This window comes from Sminthopsis crassicaudata, chromosome 1, assembly GCF_048593235.1.
Source record: "Sminthopsis crassicaudata isolate SCR6 chromosome 1, ASM4859323v1, whole genome shotgun sequence".
Taxonomy (NCBI): Eukaryota; Metazoa; Chordata; class Mammalia; order Dasyuromorphia; family Dasyuridae; genus Sminthopsis; species Sminthopsis crassicaudata.
This window is the reverse complement of record NC_133617.1, coordinates 383,499,776-383,516,556: the sequence shown is the minus strand read 5'-3', so window position 1 is coordinate 383,516,556 and position 16,781 is coordinate 383,499,776. Positions and strand designations below refer to the sequence as shown.

Sequence of the window (16,781 nt, the reverse complement as noted above, 5' to 3'; positions counted from 1 at the left end):
CAAAGGTCAATCATAAACACAAGATATTATGCAAACTTTATCAGCAACAGAAACTCAAAAGTACAAATCTGAGTTTCTTATTTGGGACATCCTTTAATCAAAGGATCCTTAAACATTTTTTATATGCCCTCAATTCCTTCGGCAATCTATTGAAGCCCACGGATTCCTTCTCAAAATAATATTTTTAAACATATAAAATAAAATACATAAAATTATAAAAAAAAAAAAACCAATTCTATGGAAAGTCATCAAAAAACTTTAAAAAATAAGGCAAAACTTTATGCAAGTTAGCTGAGCATATAAAACCAAAAGCAAAAGAGCTATTGTCTCAAAGAGTTTACATTCTAACACCCAAACAGATATGTATAATACTGACAAAGCAGATACAAGGTAACCTTGGGGATGGAGGAAAGTACCATTTGTGTGGTTACCAAGAAAGAATTCCTATAAAAAGGTTGTGTAAGTCTGAGGGAGACCAAGAATATAAAAGAAAGGGCATTTCAGGTAGGAGGGAAAGTCAACACAAAGAGCAAAGTCAAGGAGGTGAGAAAATGATGGGGTAAACTATTATAGATCAAGAATAATAATGAGGCGTCTTTGGTTGGACTTGAGTACATAGAGATCTAAGTATAATAATGAGGTGTAATAGAGTATAAGCTAGGTGATGCAGTGAATAGAGTGCTGGGCCTGGAGTTAGGAAGATTTGTCTTTGCGAGTTCAAGTCTGGCCGCGGGCACTTGAACACCAGAGCTGGTGATCCTGGGCAAGTCACTTCACTTTGTTTGCTTAAGTTTCCTCATGAGTAAAATGAACTGGAGAAAGAAATGGTAAACCAGTGCAGTATCTCTGCCAGGAAAACCCCAAAATGGGGTCGTGAAGAATTGGACACAACTGAAAAGTGACTGAACAATGAGTACAAAAAAGGCATAATAAGATAAAATAAGGCATGAGTTTTGAAGAGCATTGAATATCAAAATAGAGGGTTTACAATTAGTTGTATAGGTAATAAGGAGAGTTTACCAAGTAGGAAAGTAACATGATCAAATCTGCACTTTAAGAAAACCCCTTCAGATTTTGTCAAGGCTAGATTGGAGCAGGGAAAGACTCCATAAGAGGTGAGGGACTGGACTAGGATGTTTGCTGTGTGATTGATGAAAATAGAACATATGAGAGAGATTAGAGAGAGAGAGAAACATTTGTTAGAATGCCGCACTCTTCACTGCACATGCTACTAAGGCCAAGTCAGGTCAAAATACAAAGCATAGCACAGAGAGTGAAATCTTTATACTTCTAGTTTACTTGGATTCAGAAGAATAGAAAAAAGAAAGAAAAGGAAAATTCTTTCTACTTCAACTACAATTACATCCTCATCTAATTACAAGCCTGGGATTTCAAGTAGTTTCTCTGCAAGCCATACCATCTATATCTCCACTGGTATTTAAAAATATAATAAAGAAAAATAAAAATTTAGAAATACAAGTCTTGAGTAGTTTTCTTTTTTTCTCATTTTGCAAATATACAGTCTTTTTTGTTCAATACTTTTAAAATCTCTTCACCATCTTCCCATTACAAATAGATAATGGTATTAGAATAGTTAAATCACATTTCATATTACTCATTCCTGGAGCAATATAATCTCAAAATACTTGGCAGAATTCCTTAAAAATTAGAACAGATTCTTTGGAAAAGGATAAAAAAAAATTTCCAATATCCATTGTAAGATAATGAGAGAGGGTACATTTGTTGCATTATCGATGGACAATATAAATAGTTTTGAACATGCTCTTGTATGTTATTTATGCAAGTCAACTTTTCTTCAATTTATATTCTTTAATAAAGGAGAATGCTTTTATCGTCTTAGCATTGAAGATCATCCTTTAAATTTTCTGTCTTTCCCATTACTTCTTGATTAATTAAAGGAATGATAAAGTAGCACTCTCATTACTTTTTGCTCTATATAGATAATAAATCAAAGAAGAATTTTTCCTAATCTTCAAATATAAATACTAAAAAGAAAACAGCATAAGGCATAGCAGGAAGTACTCCTACTAGAGATAAATATAACCTATGTACAGAAAAGACAGAACAGTTAGTACAACAGCCAGCCCTAGAATAACAATGTGGCCACAATGTGGGACTGGGGCTTACCTTCCAGAACCACTGAATGACGGGGTGATTTGGGCAGTAGCCGTTCTTGTAAATAGCATGTTGTCTCCAGTCGTTAACATCAACATCTCCAAGGCCACACATCAGCAGCTATTTAGAAAATCAATTCAGGTTTAAATGTGGAAGGTCTGAAAACTGGATATCACACTAATGATTCAACCTATTTCATCGCTACTATTATAAAAACGATTGCTGGTTTATTTTTTTTTTTTAAATAAAAATATCCATAATCCAATTCATCACTTTTTATAAAAACAAACAGGATAAAGCTCCTAGTTCCATTTGCTGTAATAAACCAAAGAGATGAGCATTTGGATTACATAAAAGGCACTGTAGCTTTAGTGAATAGAGCGCTAGGCTTATAGGGAAGGGACCTGGGTTCAAGTCCCTCTTGTGCTATATACTGATTCTGTGGCTTGGGGCAAGTTACCGAGCCTCTCATTTCCACAAAACTCTCTAAGAATAGAAGTTGTAAAGAAGATATTAACTTGGGAGAAGAAAGTTCTAACTGGAAATGCTCTAAAGGGATAAAATTCACTTTGGGTTTAAAAAAAAAAAGAAAAAAAGGAGACTGACTTCCAATTTTTGTATGTAACCAGGAAATCTATTACATCTTTATCCTGTTCTTCCCAAAATACTTTAACGTTTAAAAAAAATATCACATTAACTTTTAGGAAGGTTTACATGTAAATAAGCACACTGAATTGTACCAATGTTCAATATTGCTATTAATAGAAAAAAAAATCATATCTGGCTTGATAAACAAAATCAGAAACTTCATAAAGCTGCTTCTCTTTCACACAACTACTATCCCCATTTAGTTGCCCCTTCCAAGTTTCCATTCTTAACATGCTGTTAATTATTGTACCTCTTTCCATCTCCTTTCCACCTCCCATCCTATCTCCTCTGGGGCCGGGGGGTGTATGTGTGTGTGTGTGTGTGTGTGTGTGTGTGTGTGTGTGTGTGTTAGATTCTTAGCTTTACCCCATTGACTAGGTACTTTTTACCATGTTTAATCACTGATCACAGGAAATGATTCTCAATTCGTTGCTGTTAAGTCATATTATCCTTTATCTCATTCAACAGCAAAGGGACCACAGAAGATATTCTCTTAGAATTATATTTGATATAACAACAGAGGTACAGTGAAAAACTGGGATAGTGGGATCTGTACCTTGAGTGATAATCCCTGTTCTGCCAATAACTAGTAATGTGGCTTTGTACACATCACAAATTGCCAGTTTCCACTGTCTAAGGAAAGGACCTCTACTAAAATGAGCCCAAATCTATCATTAACTAAAAGGTAAAACTAGGGTATCCCTTATTCCCTTAAACTTTTGAATTCTAATCTTACCTTGAGTAGTCAATTTCTCAATAGACTCTCTTCTAACACACACACACAGGGAAATAGGGTCCATTGACTTTAAATTTCCATATTAGTTCTCCAGCATAAAAATGGTGAAAAATAATAAAGACATAGCCTATTTTTTTCTACTTCATGTTCACTGAATGACTTAAGCAAAGGTATGCCTTAAAAAAATACAACTATAACTAATACCTGATATAGATCATTAGCACTTCAGTTTGCTTGTCTGTTGGAGAGCTGTTTACCACAACACAGCTGTCACAGACAATGGAGAAAGAACTTCAATTCAACAGTGCAGCAGCTGAGTCCACAAGGAGGATTCAGGTTAGAGTTGAGCATTCATAAATTTTCCTTAGAACTATTTGGGGAAGCAGTTAGGAATGTTGCTTCTGGATATAGTATGGATCTGAATGACTTTTCAGGACCCTGATCAAACTCAGAATAATGGATCTCTTAGCATTCAAATCACTTATATTAATGTTTATTTTTAATTCATATTGCTAAATGAGAGCAGAAGGATACCTTGCTACGACTCAGCTCCTCATTTTCCCCAAACAAATAAAATTTATGCACAATGCAATTCATTTTTGCTTTCTTTGTAGAACATCATGAATTAGAGGAAAGAAATGATATGTAGTTGGAAGAAGAATGAAGAACTTTCTGATACATTGTTCAAAAAATTATAAAGGATTTAAAAGGCAACAAACCTCTAACTCGTTTTCATCAAAAATTTTAATCAAATCAATAGGAAGCAGTTCTGTGAATCCCTGAAAGAGAAAAAAAAAGAATACATAATCCAAAACTTACTTTTTTTTTCTCAAAATAAAGTTTAAAGAAACATAGTATTTGTTTTTAGCTAAATAAAAATTTAAAAACAAAACAAAACAAAACAAACAAAAAAAAAAAAAACACAGCAGTTATTTGTTTCCAGGTGATCGCATCCATGCAATTGCAATTGTAAAATGTTATCCTTTCTTTTTTCTTTCCAATACAAGTAATAAAAAACCATAAATTTAGAACTTAAATTTTCAATATCCCATGAAAGTCGACCTTAAAATGGGTGACTGCAAGTCTGTGGATTCTAAAATATGTCTATGATACATTCAAATGAGTCAGTATGTCCTATAAATATACAGGGCCCACAGACAATGAACAGAATATTTTAAAATAGCATAAATTCAACGTATAGCAAGTTAAATAAAATATAGCAGCCATGTAGTATAGAAGAAAGGATAATGGACAAAGAAAGGCAGGAGATTTTGATTTGAGCCTAGATTTGTCACTGATAATCTTTTCTAGCTATGGGCTAATTCTCTTAATCTCTCCAATCCTCAGTTTCCTAACCTTCAAATTAAAGGATTAAGTTTAGATGATTTTTGAAATTCTATATTATTAAATCTCTGAATGTCTTGAGAGTTTCTATCCATAGTTAAGGCTTTATTCCTCATTATGTCTGGGGATAAATTTTAATTAGTTGTAGATACCTTGCCAAATAGAACTAGAGAAATTTTCTAAATTAAGTTAAAGTGAATAACAATTTAGAGATTTTTTTTTTCTGCTGTAGATTTCTAATAGCTAATAAGCTTGATAAACCTTAAAAGCCATTTCTCATTTTGAGATATTGAAAATTTTGATAAACTATGCAAATAATTAACATCATGGGATTTTAACCATTTTTTATTGTCATGGACCCTTTTAGTGGTTTGACAAACATCTGCTTACCTATTCTCAGTATGCTTTTAAATACGTAAATTAAATACAGAGGATTACAAAGTACGCCAATTAAATTGAAATAAAGTTATCAAAATATTTTTATAAAACAAGTTCACAAGTCTCTAGGTTATGAACCTCTGATTTAGACCAAGATTTCATGATACACATCATAATAAGCTTCAAAGAAACATGTCCTAGATATAAAAGATCATACCATGGAAATATTAGAAAAACAAGAAGAAAAAACCTCTCATAACTATGGATTAGGGAAGAGTTCATAACAGGTGAGGGATAAATAGGAGCATAGAAGATAAAAAGGAAATTTTTGATTATGCAAAATTGGAAAGTTTTTGCACAAATAAAAATGTAGTTAATATTAATGGAAAAAAGTTAATTGGAAAAATATTTGCACCAAGTTTCTCTGGTAAAGGTCTGATATTTATGCTACATAAATATTTTTGAATCAGTATTCAAAAATAAGAATTCTAGCCATTCCCTAATAGTCAAAGAATACAAAAAGATAGTTTTTCTTTATTCTCTTTAAACATTTATTTTTATTAATTTTTGTCATTAAATTTTTTTTGAGTGAGTTTCAATTTCTCTCCCTCTCTCCTTTCCCTTGCCTACCCTTTAAGATGGCAAACAATATAATATCAATTATTAATATGAATCATGCAAAAATATTTCCAGATTAGCTATGGAACAAAAAAAGGAAGAAAAATAAAGTGAAAAAAGTTAAATTTCAATTTGCATTTAGAATTCATCAGTTCTCTCAATGGAGCTGGAATTGTCTTCACCAGAGTAGCTAAGTTTTTCAGAGTTGACTGTCATTACAAAACTGCTGTTACTGTGTATAATGATCTCCTGGTTCTCTATCAATTCATGTGGGCCTTCCAATTTTTTTTTAAACCATCCTGAGTCATTATTTCTCACAGAATAATTGCATACTATCACAATTAAATACTACAAATAAGTTATCCCCCCTCATTTTCACCACAAAGAACTCCCATAAATATTTTTATACATATGGGTGCTCCTATTTCTATGATCTCTTTGGAATACAGACCTATGAGTGATATCACTAGGTCAACAGATAGTTTTCAAAGGAAGAAGTCTAAGTCTATCAACAGCTATATGGAAAATGCTCCAAATCACTAATAATTAGAAAAACTGAAATTAAAACAAGCCTGAGGTTATACTTAACAGATTTATACACTTAACAGATGTGCCAAGATAACAAAAAGGGAAAATAAGATGACAATGGTTAGAGGGCCTTCAGGGAAATATTCCCACTGATATATGATTGTAGGTGGAACTGTGAACTGGTCCAGCCATTCTGGAAAGCATCTTGTAATTATATCTTATACTATGCATAACCTTTGATCTAGTAATACTACTACTTGGCTTATATCCCACAAAGAATTCAATTAAAGGTAAGAATCCAACCATATAAAACTATAGCAGCTCTTTTTGGTATAGCAAAAAAAAAAAAAAAAAAAAAAAAACTGGAAACAAACAAACAAAAAAAAAAACCTGTCCATTAATTTATGAATGGCTAAATAAATTGTGGCATAGGATTATAATGGAATATCAGTTTGTACCATAAGAAATTATGAAAATGACAGTTTTAGAGAAACATAGCAAGATCTATATGAACTGATGCAGAGTGAAGTAAAGAAACCAGGAGAACAGTATTGACAGTGATCACAACAATGTGAAGACAAATAACTCTGAAAGAATTAAAAACTCTACTCATTGTCAGGACCAACCATAAAGCATATTACTAAAGCACACATCCTAAAATAACGATCAAGGCCTTGTGGTTTAAAATAAATTATACTTTTTTGGGCAGAGCAGATTGTGTATTTGGGTTTTTGTGACTATGTTTATTGGCTATAAAGATTAGATTTTTCTTTTTTTCCTCTTATGGTGGAGGGGATAAATGATTTAAGGGACAAAATATGCAACTTTAAAAGTAACTCGTTGACTTTATTTACATTGAAAAACACAATCTCAATAAATTAGAGATTTGTCATTTCACAAATAATCCTTCTCTGTTCTAGTATGTAGGAATATTCATGAGGACAGTGTTTGTTAAATTCAGAATTTAAAAAAAAAAAATAGACCATCCTCTCTTCCCTCTGATTTTCATATCCCTGGTGAGGGATTCCTTGAGGTAAGGATTGTATTCCTCAGTACATGGTAGCATCATGGAAGGATAGAGAAATTGATTAAACTGAGATGGATGAAAATTTAATAAGTGCAAAAATAACAACAAAAACAACCTAGCTAAAAGTGGCTGATCATGCCGGGACCATAGCAGTTAGACTACTGTAGAAGAAAGTAGAGAGACCTGGGGGAAATATATTGTCAAAGTCAATATTCAAAGTGACAATGGAATCAGCAGAAATGCCGTTTATGTAATTTTTCCCCTCTTGAAAGTTGTGCAGAATTCATCAATTTTGAGAAGAACCTAAATAGGATGGATTTTTGTCCTACATTGGCTTAAACTAAACTTTAATGAAAAGGCTGGACAAGCTTTAGGGACATTGTTATGTGAAAAAAACATCAAAGTAATACAAAAATATGAGAGAAACAAAATGCAGCAAAATTTCCCTAAAGTGGAAAATAGAGATTTTTTAAGTGCCTTTTTCTTATTGTCCATTATTATATCCTTTTTGTAGACACAGAAAAGGATGAAAACTGCCTAATTTGGAAGGATCTATCCTGTGTCTTTTCCCCTCTGCTCCATTTTTAGGTTATTGATCAGTTCCATCACATCATCTAACTTGTGGGGAAATATTATGACTAATGAGACTTGAGAGATGACAGGCAGTATAACTTACCTCCAAAAAGGCGTTCATTTGTTTTTGGACTCTGTTGACAAATCTCCACTGGATGACTAAGCTAATATTAGGAAGATGAGACAACATTGAAAAAAAATTTCAGTATCATTATTTTCTACTTATCATTTAATAACTTAATTAATTCCTTATCAATTAATGAAATTAATATAAGACCCCAAAAATGCAGGAGAAGGATAACCTTCTTAGTATGAAGGTTTTCATATGCTTTCCAACATACAATTACGGAACCTAGCAATAGTGTTACACTGCAGAAGTAGAAGTGCCAGGAATTGCCACTAATTGGAAATGAAAGCAGGAATGTATGGATTCAAAGATAACTTTGAATTTTTGAGCCTGGTTGCCTGAAAAGATGGCTACACTACAGCACATTATGTTGACAGTTTTCTTATGCGATTATTTATCTAACTAGAAAAAATAAAACTTGAAGCTATGGCATTAAAACCCTATTATGTAAGTTACCCTCTCTTGTCCTGGTCTCTGAAATTCAGAGATCTTGAATGGATATGCAAGAGTTCCAGGGAAGTTCCACCAATAACTTATCCTCCAGTGCATCGTATCATCTGGACATAAATATCATGGCCCTTTACTTCATATCAAAGTAAATAAGAACAACAAAAAATTCCCATTCTGATCTTGAGATTGAACTCAAAGGATAAAAAATCTTGCCATTAAACAAAAAGCAATAAAACTCACATCTATAAGACATGTCAAACTTATTATTATGGTTTTAAGAAAGGCTGTAAAATAGAGGAACACGTACTCAATATATTCCCTTTTGTTTTCATTTGTCACCATGATTTCTGACCCATTTGGCTTCAGATCCACTTGGTATGTCTGTATTTTCAAAAACAAACAAAAGATCATCATGAAATGACACTGCATATTTTCTTACTGAATTTAAAAAAAAAAAAGAAAAAGTTTTCTTATGTTTTTAATACTTATTAGTTAAAAGGAAACGTACTAGCATGTCTAATGAGATTTTTAGATTGAAGGCAAATTACTTTATTATTTATGAGTCTGAATCCTATCCCATATTTCATTATTGAATGTGAAGAGGAGGCTACTGCAGCCACCCCCAGTTCTTAAGCATAGAGCAAAGGGATTCACTCTGCTTAACAAAGAATATATTATATGCTGCATTAATGCAGAAAGCTACATTTCAATATAAAAACCACTTATGTTTCTAGAGAATAACATACAGAATTCATTTTCTAATACCAAGCAGGTAAGTTGTGAACTCTGTTCAATATGAGAGTGTTGGGAGAAAGTTCTGTCTATGGTCATACTGAATGAGTGGATGATTTAACCATTATGGGAGGTGTTAGTTTCTATGGTCACAAGGAAACCTCTTGACACTAGTACCAGTTCTGCTGACATTAAAATCTGTAGGAAGGGTGCCCACCTTGCCATGGCCACTAAGGGCAAAAGAAATTTATTTCAAAAATCTATAAAGTGCCTACTATATGCTGAGCAGTATGCTAAATGCTAGAAAGTAAGATGACTCTAATGGGCTCAAGTTCCTACATAGAGCTGATAACCTTAAAACTGGGGTTTTAACCTTATAATTAAGTATAAAGTTATATATAGCAGGTATTTAGCTAAGTGATATAATGGATAGCACACTGAGCTTAGAATAAGGAGGATCTGAGTTTGAAACGGGGCTCAGAAAGTTATGAGCTGTGTTTCCCTAAACTCTGTTTACCTCAATTTTTCATCTGTAAAATAAAACTGGAAATGGAAAACCATTCTAGTATCTTTGTGAAGAAAACCTCCAAAAGGTATCACAAAGAGTAGGACAGGACTAAAAAATGATTAAGTAACAATGACAAATGACTTGATTGTAGGTTTCTGGGGATCTATAAATTTTAACAAGGGAAAGAAATCCTATATTTGTTTTCATTTATTGCTACTTGAAACACATTTCCTTCAATTAGGTATTTAGGCAACAGAAATTATTATGAAGAGCCAATTAAGACTTTAGAAGACTGCTAAAGGGATCCAGGATACCCAGGCGAGGCTGAGGGGCAATGAAAAGGATGCTGTAATTGGGAGGATAATCCCTTTGACAGCAACACTGCTCCATATTCCCCTGCCTTAAACCCATTATACCTATCAGATGTTTAGGTCAGAGTGAGCCTTGAGAGAAGCTTTGTGTTTAGATGCCAGCACAATATTTTGCATATAGTAAATACTTAATAAATGCTTGCCATATTTTCTAACTCGATATTAGAATTAAAGCTCCTCAGCCTCCCTCACTGTGATTTTTTTTTGGGGGGGGGTGAACAAAAAAATTCCTCTTTACTCATTCTCATCAGGGTAAGGGACGAACTATGCTCACCAAAAAACTATAGTTATAATTACTCATTGAAAGAGGAAGACTGGAATTTTAAGAGTAAATTTACAAAAGGATTTGAAAATGACATTGAAATCCTAATGTGCTGTCAAAGCCAAGAGGCAGCTGTGGGGTTATGGAAAGAGTACAAGGTCAAAAAATCAAGAGGCATAGGGTGCAGGGGGCTGTTCTGTTAATTTGTTGTGTGACTTTCCACAATTAATTTAACCTCTCTGGAGCTCATTTCCTCATCTGCAAAATCAGGAAATTGTTTGATAAAATCTCTAATGTCATATTCAACCCAAACTGTGATTTTAAAATTAATTCTTTAATTCCTTACATTTCCATAATGCTTTTTTGAGTGTATTGTTTTCTTCATAATTTAATAGTCACGATAATTCATCCCCAAAATAAAGAAATTGGGACCCAGATATTTACTTCAGATCATAAAACATGTGATTCAGTGAGGTAAATCTCCTGAATGAATGACTCCTGGGCCCTTTCCATTATAATTATATTATGCTGCTTTTAAAGAATGCACTAGGTATCATCAAATGGAGAATGAAAACTATCTTTTTGTTCGTTTGTTTTGTTTTGTTTTTTTAACTACACAGGTAGTAAGTATCAAGTCTTAATGGCCAGATTTGAACTTAAGAGTTCTCCTGTTTGGAGGGCTGGTCCAATATGGCACCTAGCTGCTCCTTGAGATGAAGAGTATTTAGTGGGAGATACATGAGTAGGAGTAACCCACTATGTATGGTTATGTTAGCAATCTGGTCCCTTTTTTCTCTTTCTGTACTCTCTCTTGGGGAATTTTATCAGCTCTCACTGCTTCAACAATCGCATCATCAGATTAGATTCTGGTAATTCTCAAATATATGGTCCAGCTTTTATCGCTCTCTGAAGCTCCAGTCCCACATCCTGGTTGCTAACAGACTTTTCATCTGCTTGATCCACAGGAATTTCAAACTCAACAAGCTTTGGAATTCAGTTTTGAATATGAGATGCTCCTGCTCAAGAAGTTCCAGTGGCTCTCTATGACTTGCTCTGGAGGTAGGAAGGCCCCAAATTCAGATTTGACCTCAGAAGCTTACAAGTTGAGTGACCCTAAGCAAGTCACTTAACCCTATTGGCTGTGAAAAAATATATAAAATACATACTCCTCTGTTTAGCAATGTGGCTCCAACTTATTTATATCCTCTGATTTATACTTTTCCTCTATTTGAACCCAGTTTAGCCAAACTGATATTTTTGCTATTTCTGTACATGGTATTTATCTCATTTCCATGACTGCACAAGTTATGTCCCATGGCTAGAATCCTTTTCCTCTTCTCCTCTTCCTACCTTGGAATCCTAATTTCCCCTTCAAAGTAAAGTTCACATGCTACCTTCTTAGATGAAGCTTCTCCTGATTATCCCAACTGTTAGTGTCTCTAAAAGTAACTTCTATTTACTTTAAAAATCTTTTTTATTTTGAAATTTATAATCACTACATTTCAACATATAAAAAAGACAGGATCTTATAATGTTCTGAGATATAATTCATGCATGATTTTCTTTTTTAAAACAAATATATATTAAATTTATTAAGACATGGCAGAAATGTTCTGTGTCCCCTTTTGAACTTTTTTTTCTTCTATTCCTTAAAAAATAATTTGTCTATTTTGTCATGCTTTTATTTTTATATTTTCACATTGTTCATTTTAGTGGAGCAAAAATAGAACAATCTATGACTTTTGAAAAAAATATGTTGTAGAAATTGATTAAAGAAAAGGGCAGTCTCCTTAAAGATAGATTATTTTATTTTTGTCTATATGACACACTTTTAAAAATCCTCAAGTGAACTAACCATCGCCAACTATTATTGCCTCATATCTCTCCTCTTCTCTCCTTTGTTGTTAAATACCTTGAAGAAGGGATCTACTCTTAGATGCCTCCATTTTTTCTCTTCTTATCCATAATCTAGCACCATGCCTGGCACATAGTAATCAGTTAATATATGCTTGGTGACTCTAAGACTAATATGGACAAAGAGTTAAAAAATCATTTTTTCCAAAATCACTCAGCCAGTATATGCCAGGGGGGATTTGAATCTAGGTTGTTCTGACTCAGAAGCTAACTCAATTACTGTACCATATCACCAGTTGGATCAATTTATTTTTCAAATTTTTGTTTATTACTTTTATTTGTATAATATTATTTCTTATGACATATCTCATTTTTAATATAATTTAATAATTTTTTGCTTTGTTATTTTGTCTCATATAGTTTTTAGTCTATAATTTTTAGTTGCACACGATGATTGAGTGTCTTATCTTTTATAATTATGCATGGCATAATTCCTTATGCTAACAATGAGAGACTTTTCAGATGCCTCAATTTTCTCAGTGGAAAAACCTTTAAACAGGTCTCAAAGTTGAATAGAACAGAATCGAGTCTATTCTGTCAGACTAAAAAGGAAGCAAATCAGGTAATAAAGGCAACATCTGCATTTTGATTACATGAAGCAAGAGCCAACAACATCTCTGTCATATTCTTATATTCCCAAATGGGAAAAGGAAGGAAGCTCTAAGTAGTCAGAAAGACAACTTTCAGACATTATGAGGAAAGCATATGCCTCACTTCTAAGAGTGAAATGATTTACAAAATTCTTAACAGCAACTAATTAGCTTGTCTTGATAGAAGGAAAATAGAAACTTCCATCTTGGTTAGGTTAATTTTAAATTTATCAAAATTTTTGTGAGATATGAAGAGACGACAAGAAAGCAGCTAATAGTTTATGGCCTTCAAAATAAAAATAAAAATTTCTCAGGAGATGGGAAGAGATGGAGCAGGAGAGGAGTGGGAATTTAAATTCCCTTCGTGACAAGTTTATTAATACATGTTCATAGCATTAGGCCTTAAAAAGTATAACCTTTATAAGACAGGTTAGCTCCCTAAAGAAAAAGGAGATGATTTCAACAAATTTAGAACATAATCATATCATTCGTCTCATTTTGATTGTTGCATTGTCCTGTTTGATCCATTCAAAAAGCAGCTAGATCTTCCTCTTACTTTACATGAAGAGTTTGGCAAGAAATAAAACTGAAAATCACTCTCAGTATGGTTCTTTTTAAAATAAGAAAACCATTCTTTCTTCAGTTTTCATTTAGTGAACATTAAATAGTTTAGGAAAATCACAGAATCCCCATCCATTGAATTAGCACATAATTACTGGTGAAAAATTAACATAAGTTTCCAGAATCCTCTCCTGTTTAGGAGATTGTTTCATCTTTTCTTCTCTACCTCATAGAACTTATTTTTAAAATTATGATAGTAAAATGGTTTCTTATGAAGGGAAAAAATTTGAGTTTTTCTTACTACTTGGTATTCCTATAATTCACACAAAACATGAAATATTTAGTGTGTGCCTTTGGGGTATTATTTCTCTTATTTTATTTCTTGCTTATTTTTACTTTTTTTTTCTCACAAGAAAGTGATACTTTCAAGACAGCTCCCAAATTATATTAACAGAAGTGCAGAATAAAGCCTAAACAACGAATAGGTTCAGTTGAAAATTCCAATCTTATTTAAGATTATTTTTTCTTTTTGTACTTAATGGGGTTTCTATTCCATAAATTAATTTTAGAATTAAGTTAAACATTATCATCAAGATATCCTTTTACACTAGTCATTTCTACTTTTTTCTCCTCTGAAGATAACTTCTAAACTCAGAAACATTAAAATGACTTCTTTGAGGTCACACGACAAATATGCCAGAGGCAAGATTAAAATAGTTTTCTGATTCACAACTCGGTATTCTATCTTTTTACACCACACTCAAGTTACTGGGTACCTATTTATCTGTAGTCCCTTGAGTTTTGTCATGGTCAAGAAGCTGGAAAGGCTGCCTAATTAATTAGATGGAAAGCAGCAATTATTCCAAGGTTCTATCTTGCTTTAAACATGCAAAACTTAGGAATTGTGTTCAGTCCTTTATAAGTACACTTATATTTTCCTACTTGGAAGTAATGGTCCTGTTTAGATACTTAGAAAATTTACATTCTTATTCAAAAGTTTTTCTCATTCTACCTTTCACCTCCATGTTCTTTATGTCCATTTCCTGTAAACTCATTTTCTCAGTTTTAAGTAATAAATGGTATAAATCTTGTCAGTGCTGACTGGTATAGTACAATTAACTTACAAGTAGTCTATGTTGTCAATACTTTTTAATTGTCATAAAAAGAGGTCCATTTATAAAAGCTGAAAAAGAAACAGAGGTGGGCAAAAATAGATAATATCTTATCTTCTTTCCCCTTTGTTTCTTGGATTATAGTTAATACCTTCCTTTAGGGAGAAAATGACATATATCGGTGAAATAGGCTTTAAAAGTCATAAGCCACATTTAAGCTTATTCTCATTGAGGAATGTAGGAAAAGGAAAAAAAAAAAAACTGTTTCTGACATCTTAATCATCCTCAGGTTTGCAGAAATGAACTCTTCCTGAACTGTATATGCCATAAATCACTATGTCAAAAGTTAGGAAATAAGTTTTGAAGGCTATATGATCTTATTGGAATTGAAAAGAAAAGATGAAATCACTGCTTCAAGAAGCCAACAGGCCTTAAAGATACCATATTTCAATTTCCCTAAAACAGAGAACAGACTCAGGCAAATGGAGGGTAGTTTGAAGAAGGCAAAACTGACTCAGAAGAAAGAACTTTTTAAAAAAGTCAGAGCAATCCAACAATAAAGTGAGCTCTTCATTGCTGAAGGTATATGAGCAGAGTCTGGATGACAAACAACCATGTTTTCAAAGGACTCTTGCATTGGTTAGGAAGCTTGACTGGAAATTTTCTTAGTTATTTTTCAACTTTAAGATTTTAACAAATTAATTATTTTCTTATCTATTTTCACTTTTGAAACTCAAAAATGCCCATGTGATAAATAGGGCTAGATTATCCTTACTATACAGCAAAAGAAGCTAAGAGAGAGAAGGATTAAATAGCTTATTTAAGATCACAGAAATAATGGGAAAGTTGAAATGAAAAACCAGGTCCTAGCAAAATCTCTTCTAGCATTTTCACTCTATCATACAAGTTTCTTAATTTTTAGGGCTTAGTCACACATTAGAACTGGGCAGACTGAATGACCCACTGGTCTAGGATTGAAGATCCTAGGGTATGGCTTTTAACATTTCTTTCTCTCTTTTTATAAATATAATATTTTATTCTTCCCCTGATTACATGTAATAACAATTTTTAAACATTTGTTGTCTTTTTTGTGTTCTAAATTCTATCCTTCCTTTCTTCTCCCTGCCCAATTCTAAGACAGTAAGCAATCTGATATAGGTTATACATGTGAAATCATGTGAAACATTTTCCTGTTAGTTCATTATATGATTCCACATTTCTTCCTTTCATTTTTTTTTATTGTTGTTGTTCAATTCTTAATATTTCTGAAGTTCTTTTATTAACAAGAGACGAGATCATGTGTCATTGCGAGAAGTAATGAAATTAATATTTTGGGCATTTTTCAAGTTAACAAAAAAAAAGTGAATAAGTATAAAGTGAATGTGAAGGTGAAATTTCAAGGAGAAAGATAACTAAAGAATTTAAAAGAAATTCTAGGTCAACACACTATCACAACACATGCTTCCTTTTAATATCAAACCCACACCAACAGTATAAAGATGGCAAGGTGGAAACTGTTATATATACTGAGGACCAACATACTGGCTCATACATTGATGTAGATTTCTTGATAAAAAATAAAACAAACAAAACCCCACAAGTGGTTTTGTTATAATACTCTCACATTTGTTTTTGTAAAGGGGAACCCAAAAGGACTTATTCAGTTCTCTAGTGTAAGAGAATAATCCTTTTGGAAGAAAAGAACTTGAGAGAAGGATGAGGATTATGTTTTGGATGATATGAAAATTAGTCAATTTGGGTGACTCCAGAGGATACATTTTATTCTCAGAATTCTTGCAACAAAAGACATATTGTAGTGTGCTAATCCTTTGGGGCAAGGTGAGAAACATTAGAAAGATTATTTTTTCAAGGGATATTTGAGGTAATTGAAGTACATGGATTTCAGGAGGGAGAAAGCAGCATGTAAGTGCCCTAGTTTCACATGGAATGAGTCAGCAAGATTATGATCCAGGCAGTGTGAAATAGCAAAAGAATAATGGCTGTTGGTGTGGTAACCAGAACATTTGAGTTCTAAACCTGGATCTTCTACTAATTTATTGTATAAACTACCTGTCAGTTTCCTCATTTACAACAATAAGGGGTTGGGCTAGATGATCTTTAAAGTACTTTTTAGTTCTAAAATGACACTATAATCTTCATTTGATA

The 16,781-nt window shown here is 32.8% G+C and overlaps 1 protein-coding gene across 12 annotated transcripts in view; it reads right to left on the bottom strand.

The window, feature by feature from the left end:
• Nucleotides 1–16,781, bottom strand: part of NEDD4L (NEDD4 like E3 ubiquitin protein ligase) — a 453,149-nt gene that overhangs the window by 16,477 nt on the left and 419,891 nt on the right. For all 12 annotated transcript variants that reach the window (XM_074279441.1, XM_074279439.1, XM_074279442.1 and 9 more), the window contains 4 exons: nucleotides 8,873–8,946; nucleotides 8,092–8,152; nucleotides 4,240–4,299; nucleotides 2,149–2,256 (listed from right to left, as the gene is read on the bottom strand). In XM_074279441.1, coding sequence (XP_074135542.1) covers nucleotides 2,149–2,256; nucleotides 4,240–4,299; nucleotides 8,092–8,152; nucleotides 8,873–8,946 — 303 coding nt within the window. The remainder of the gene's footprint in view (nucleotides 1–2,148; nucleotides 2,257–4,239; nucleotides 4,300–8,091; nucleotides 8,153–8,872; nucleotides 8,947–16,781) is intronic.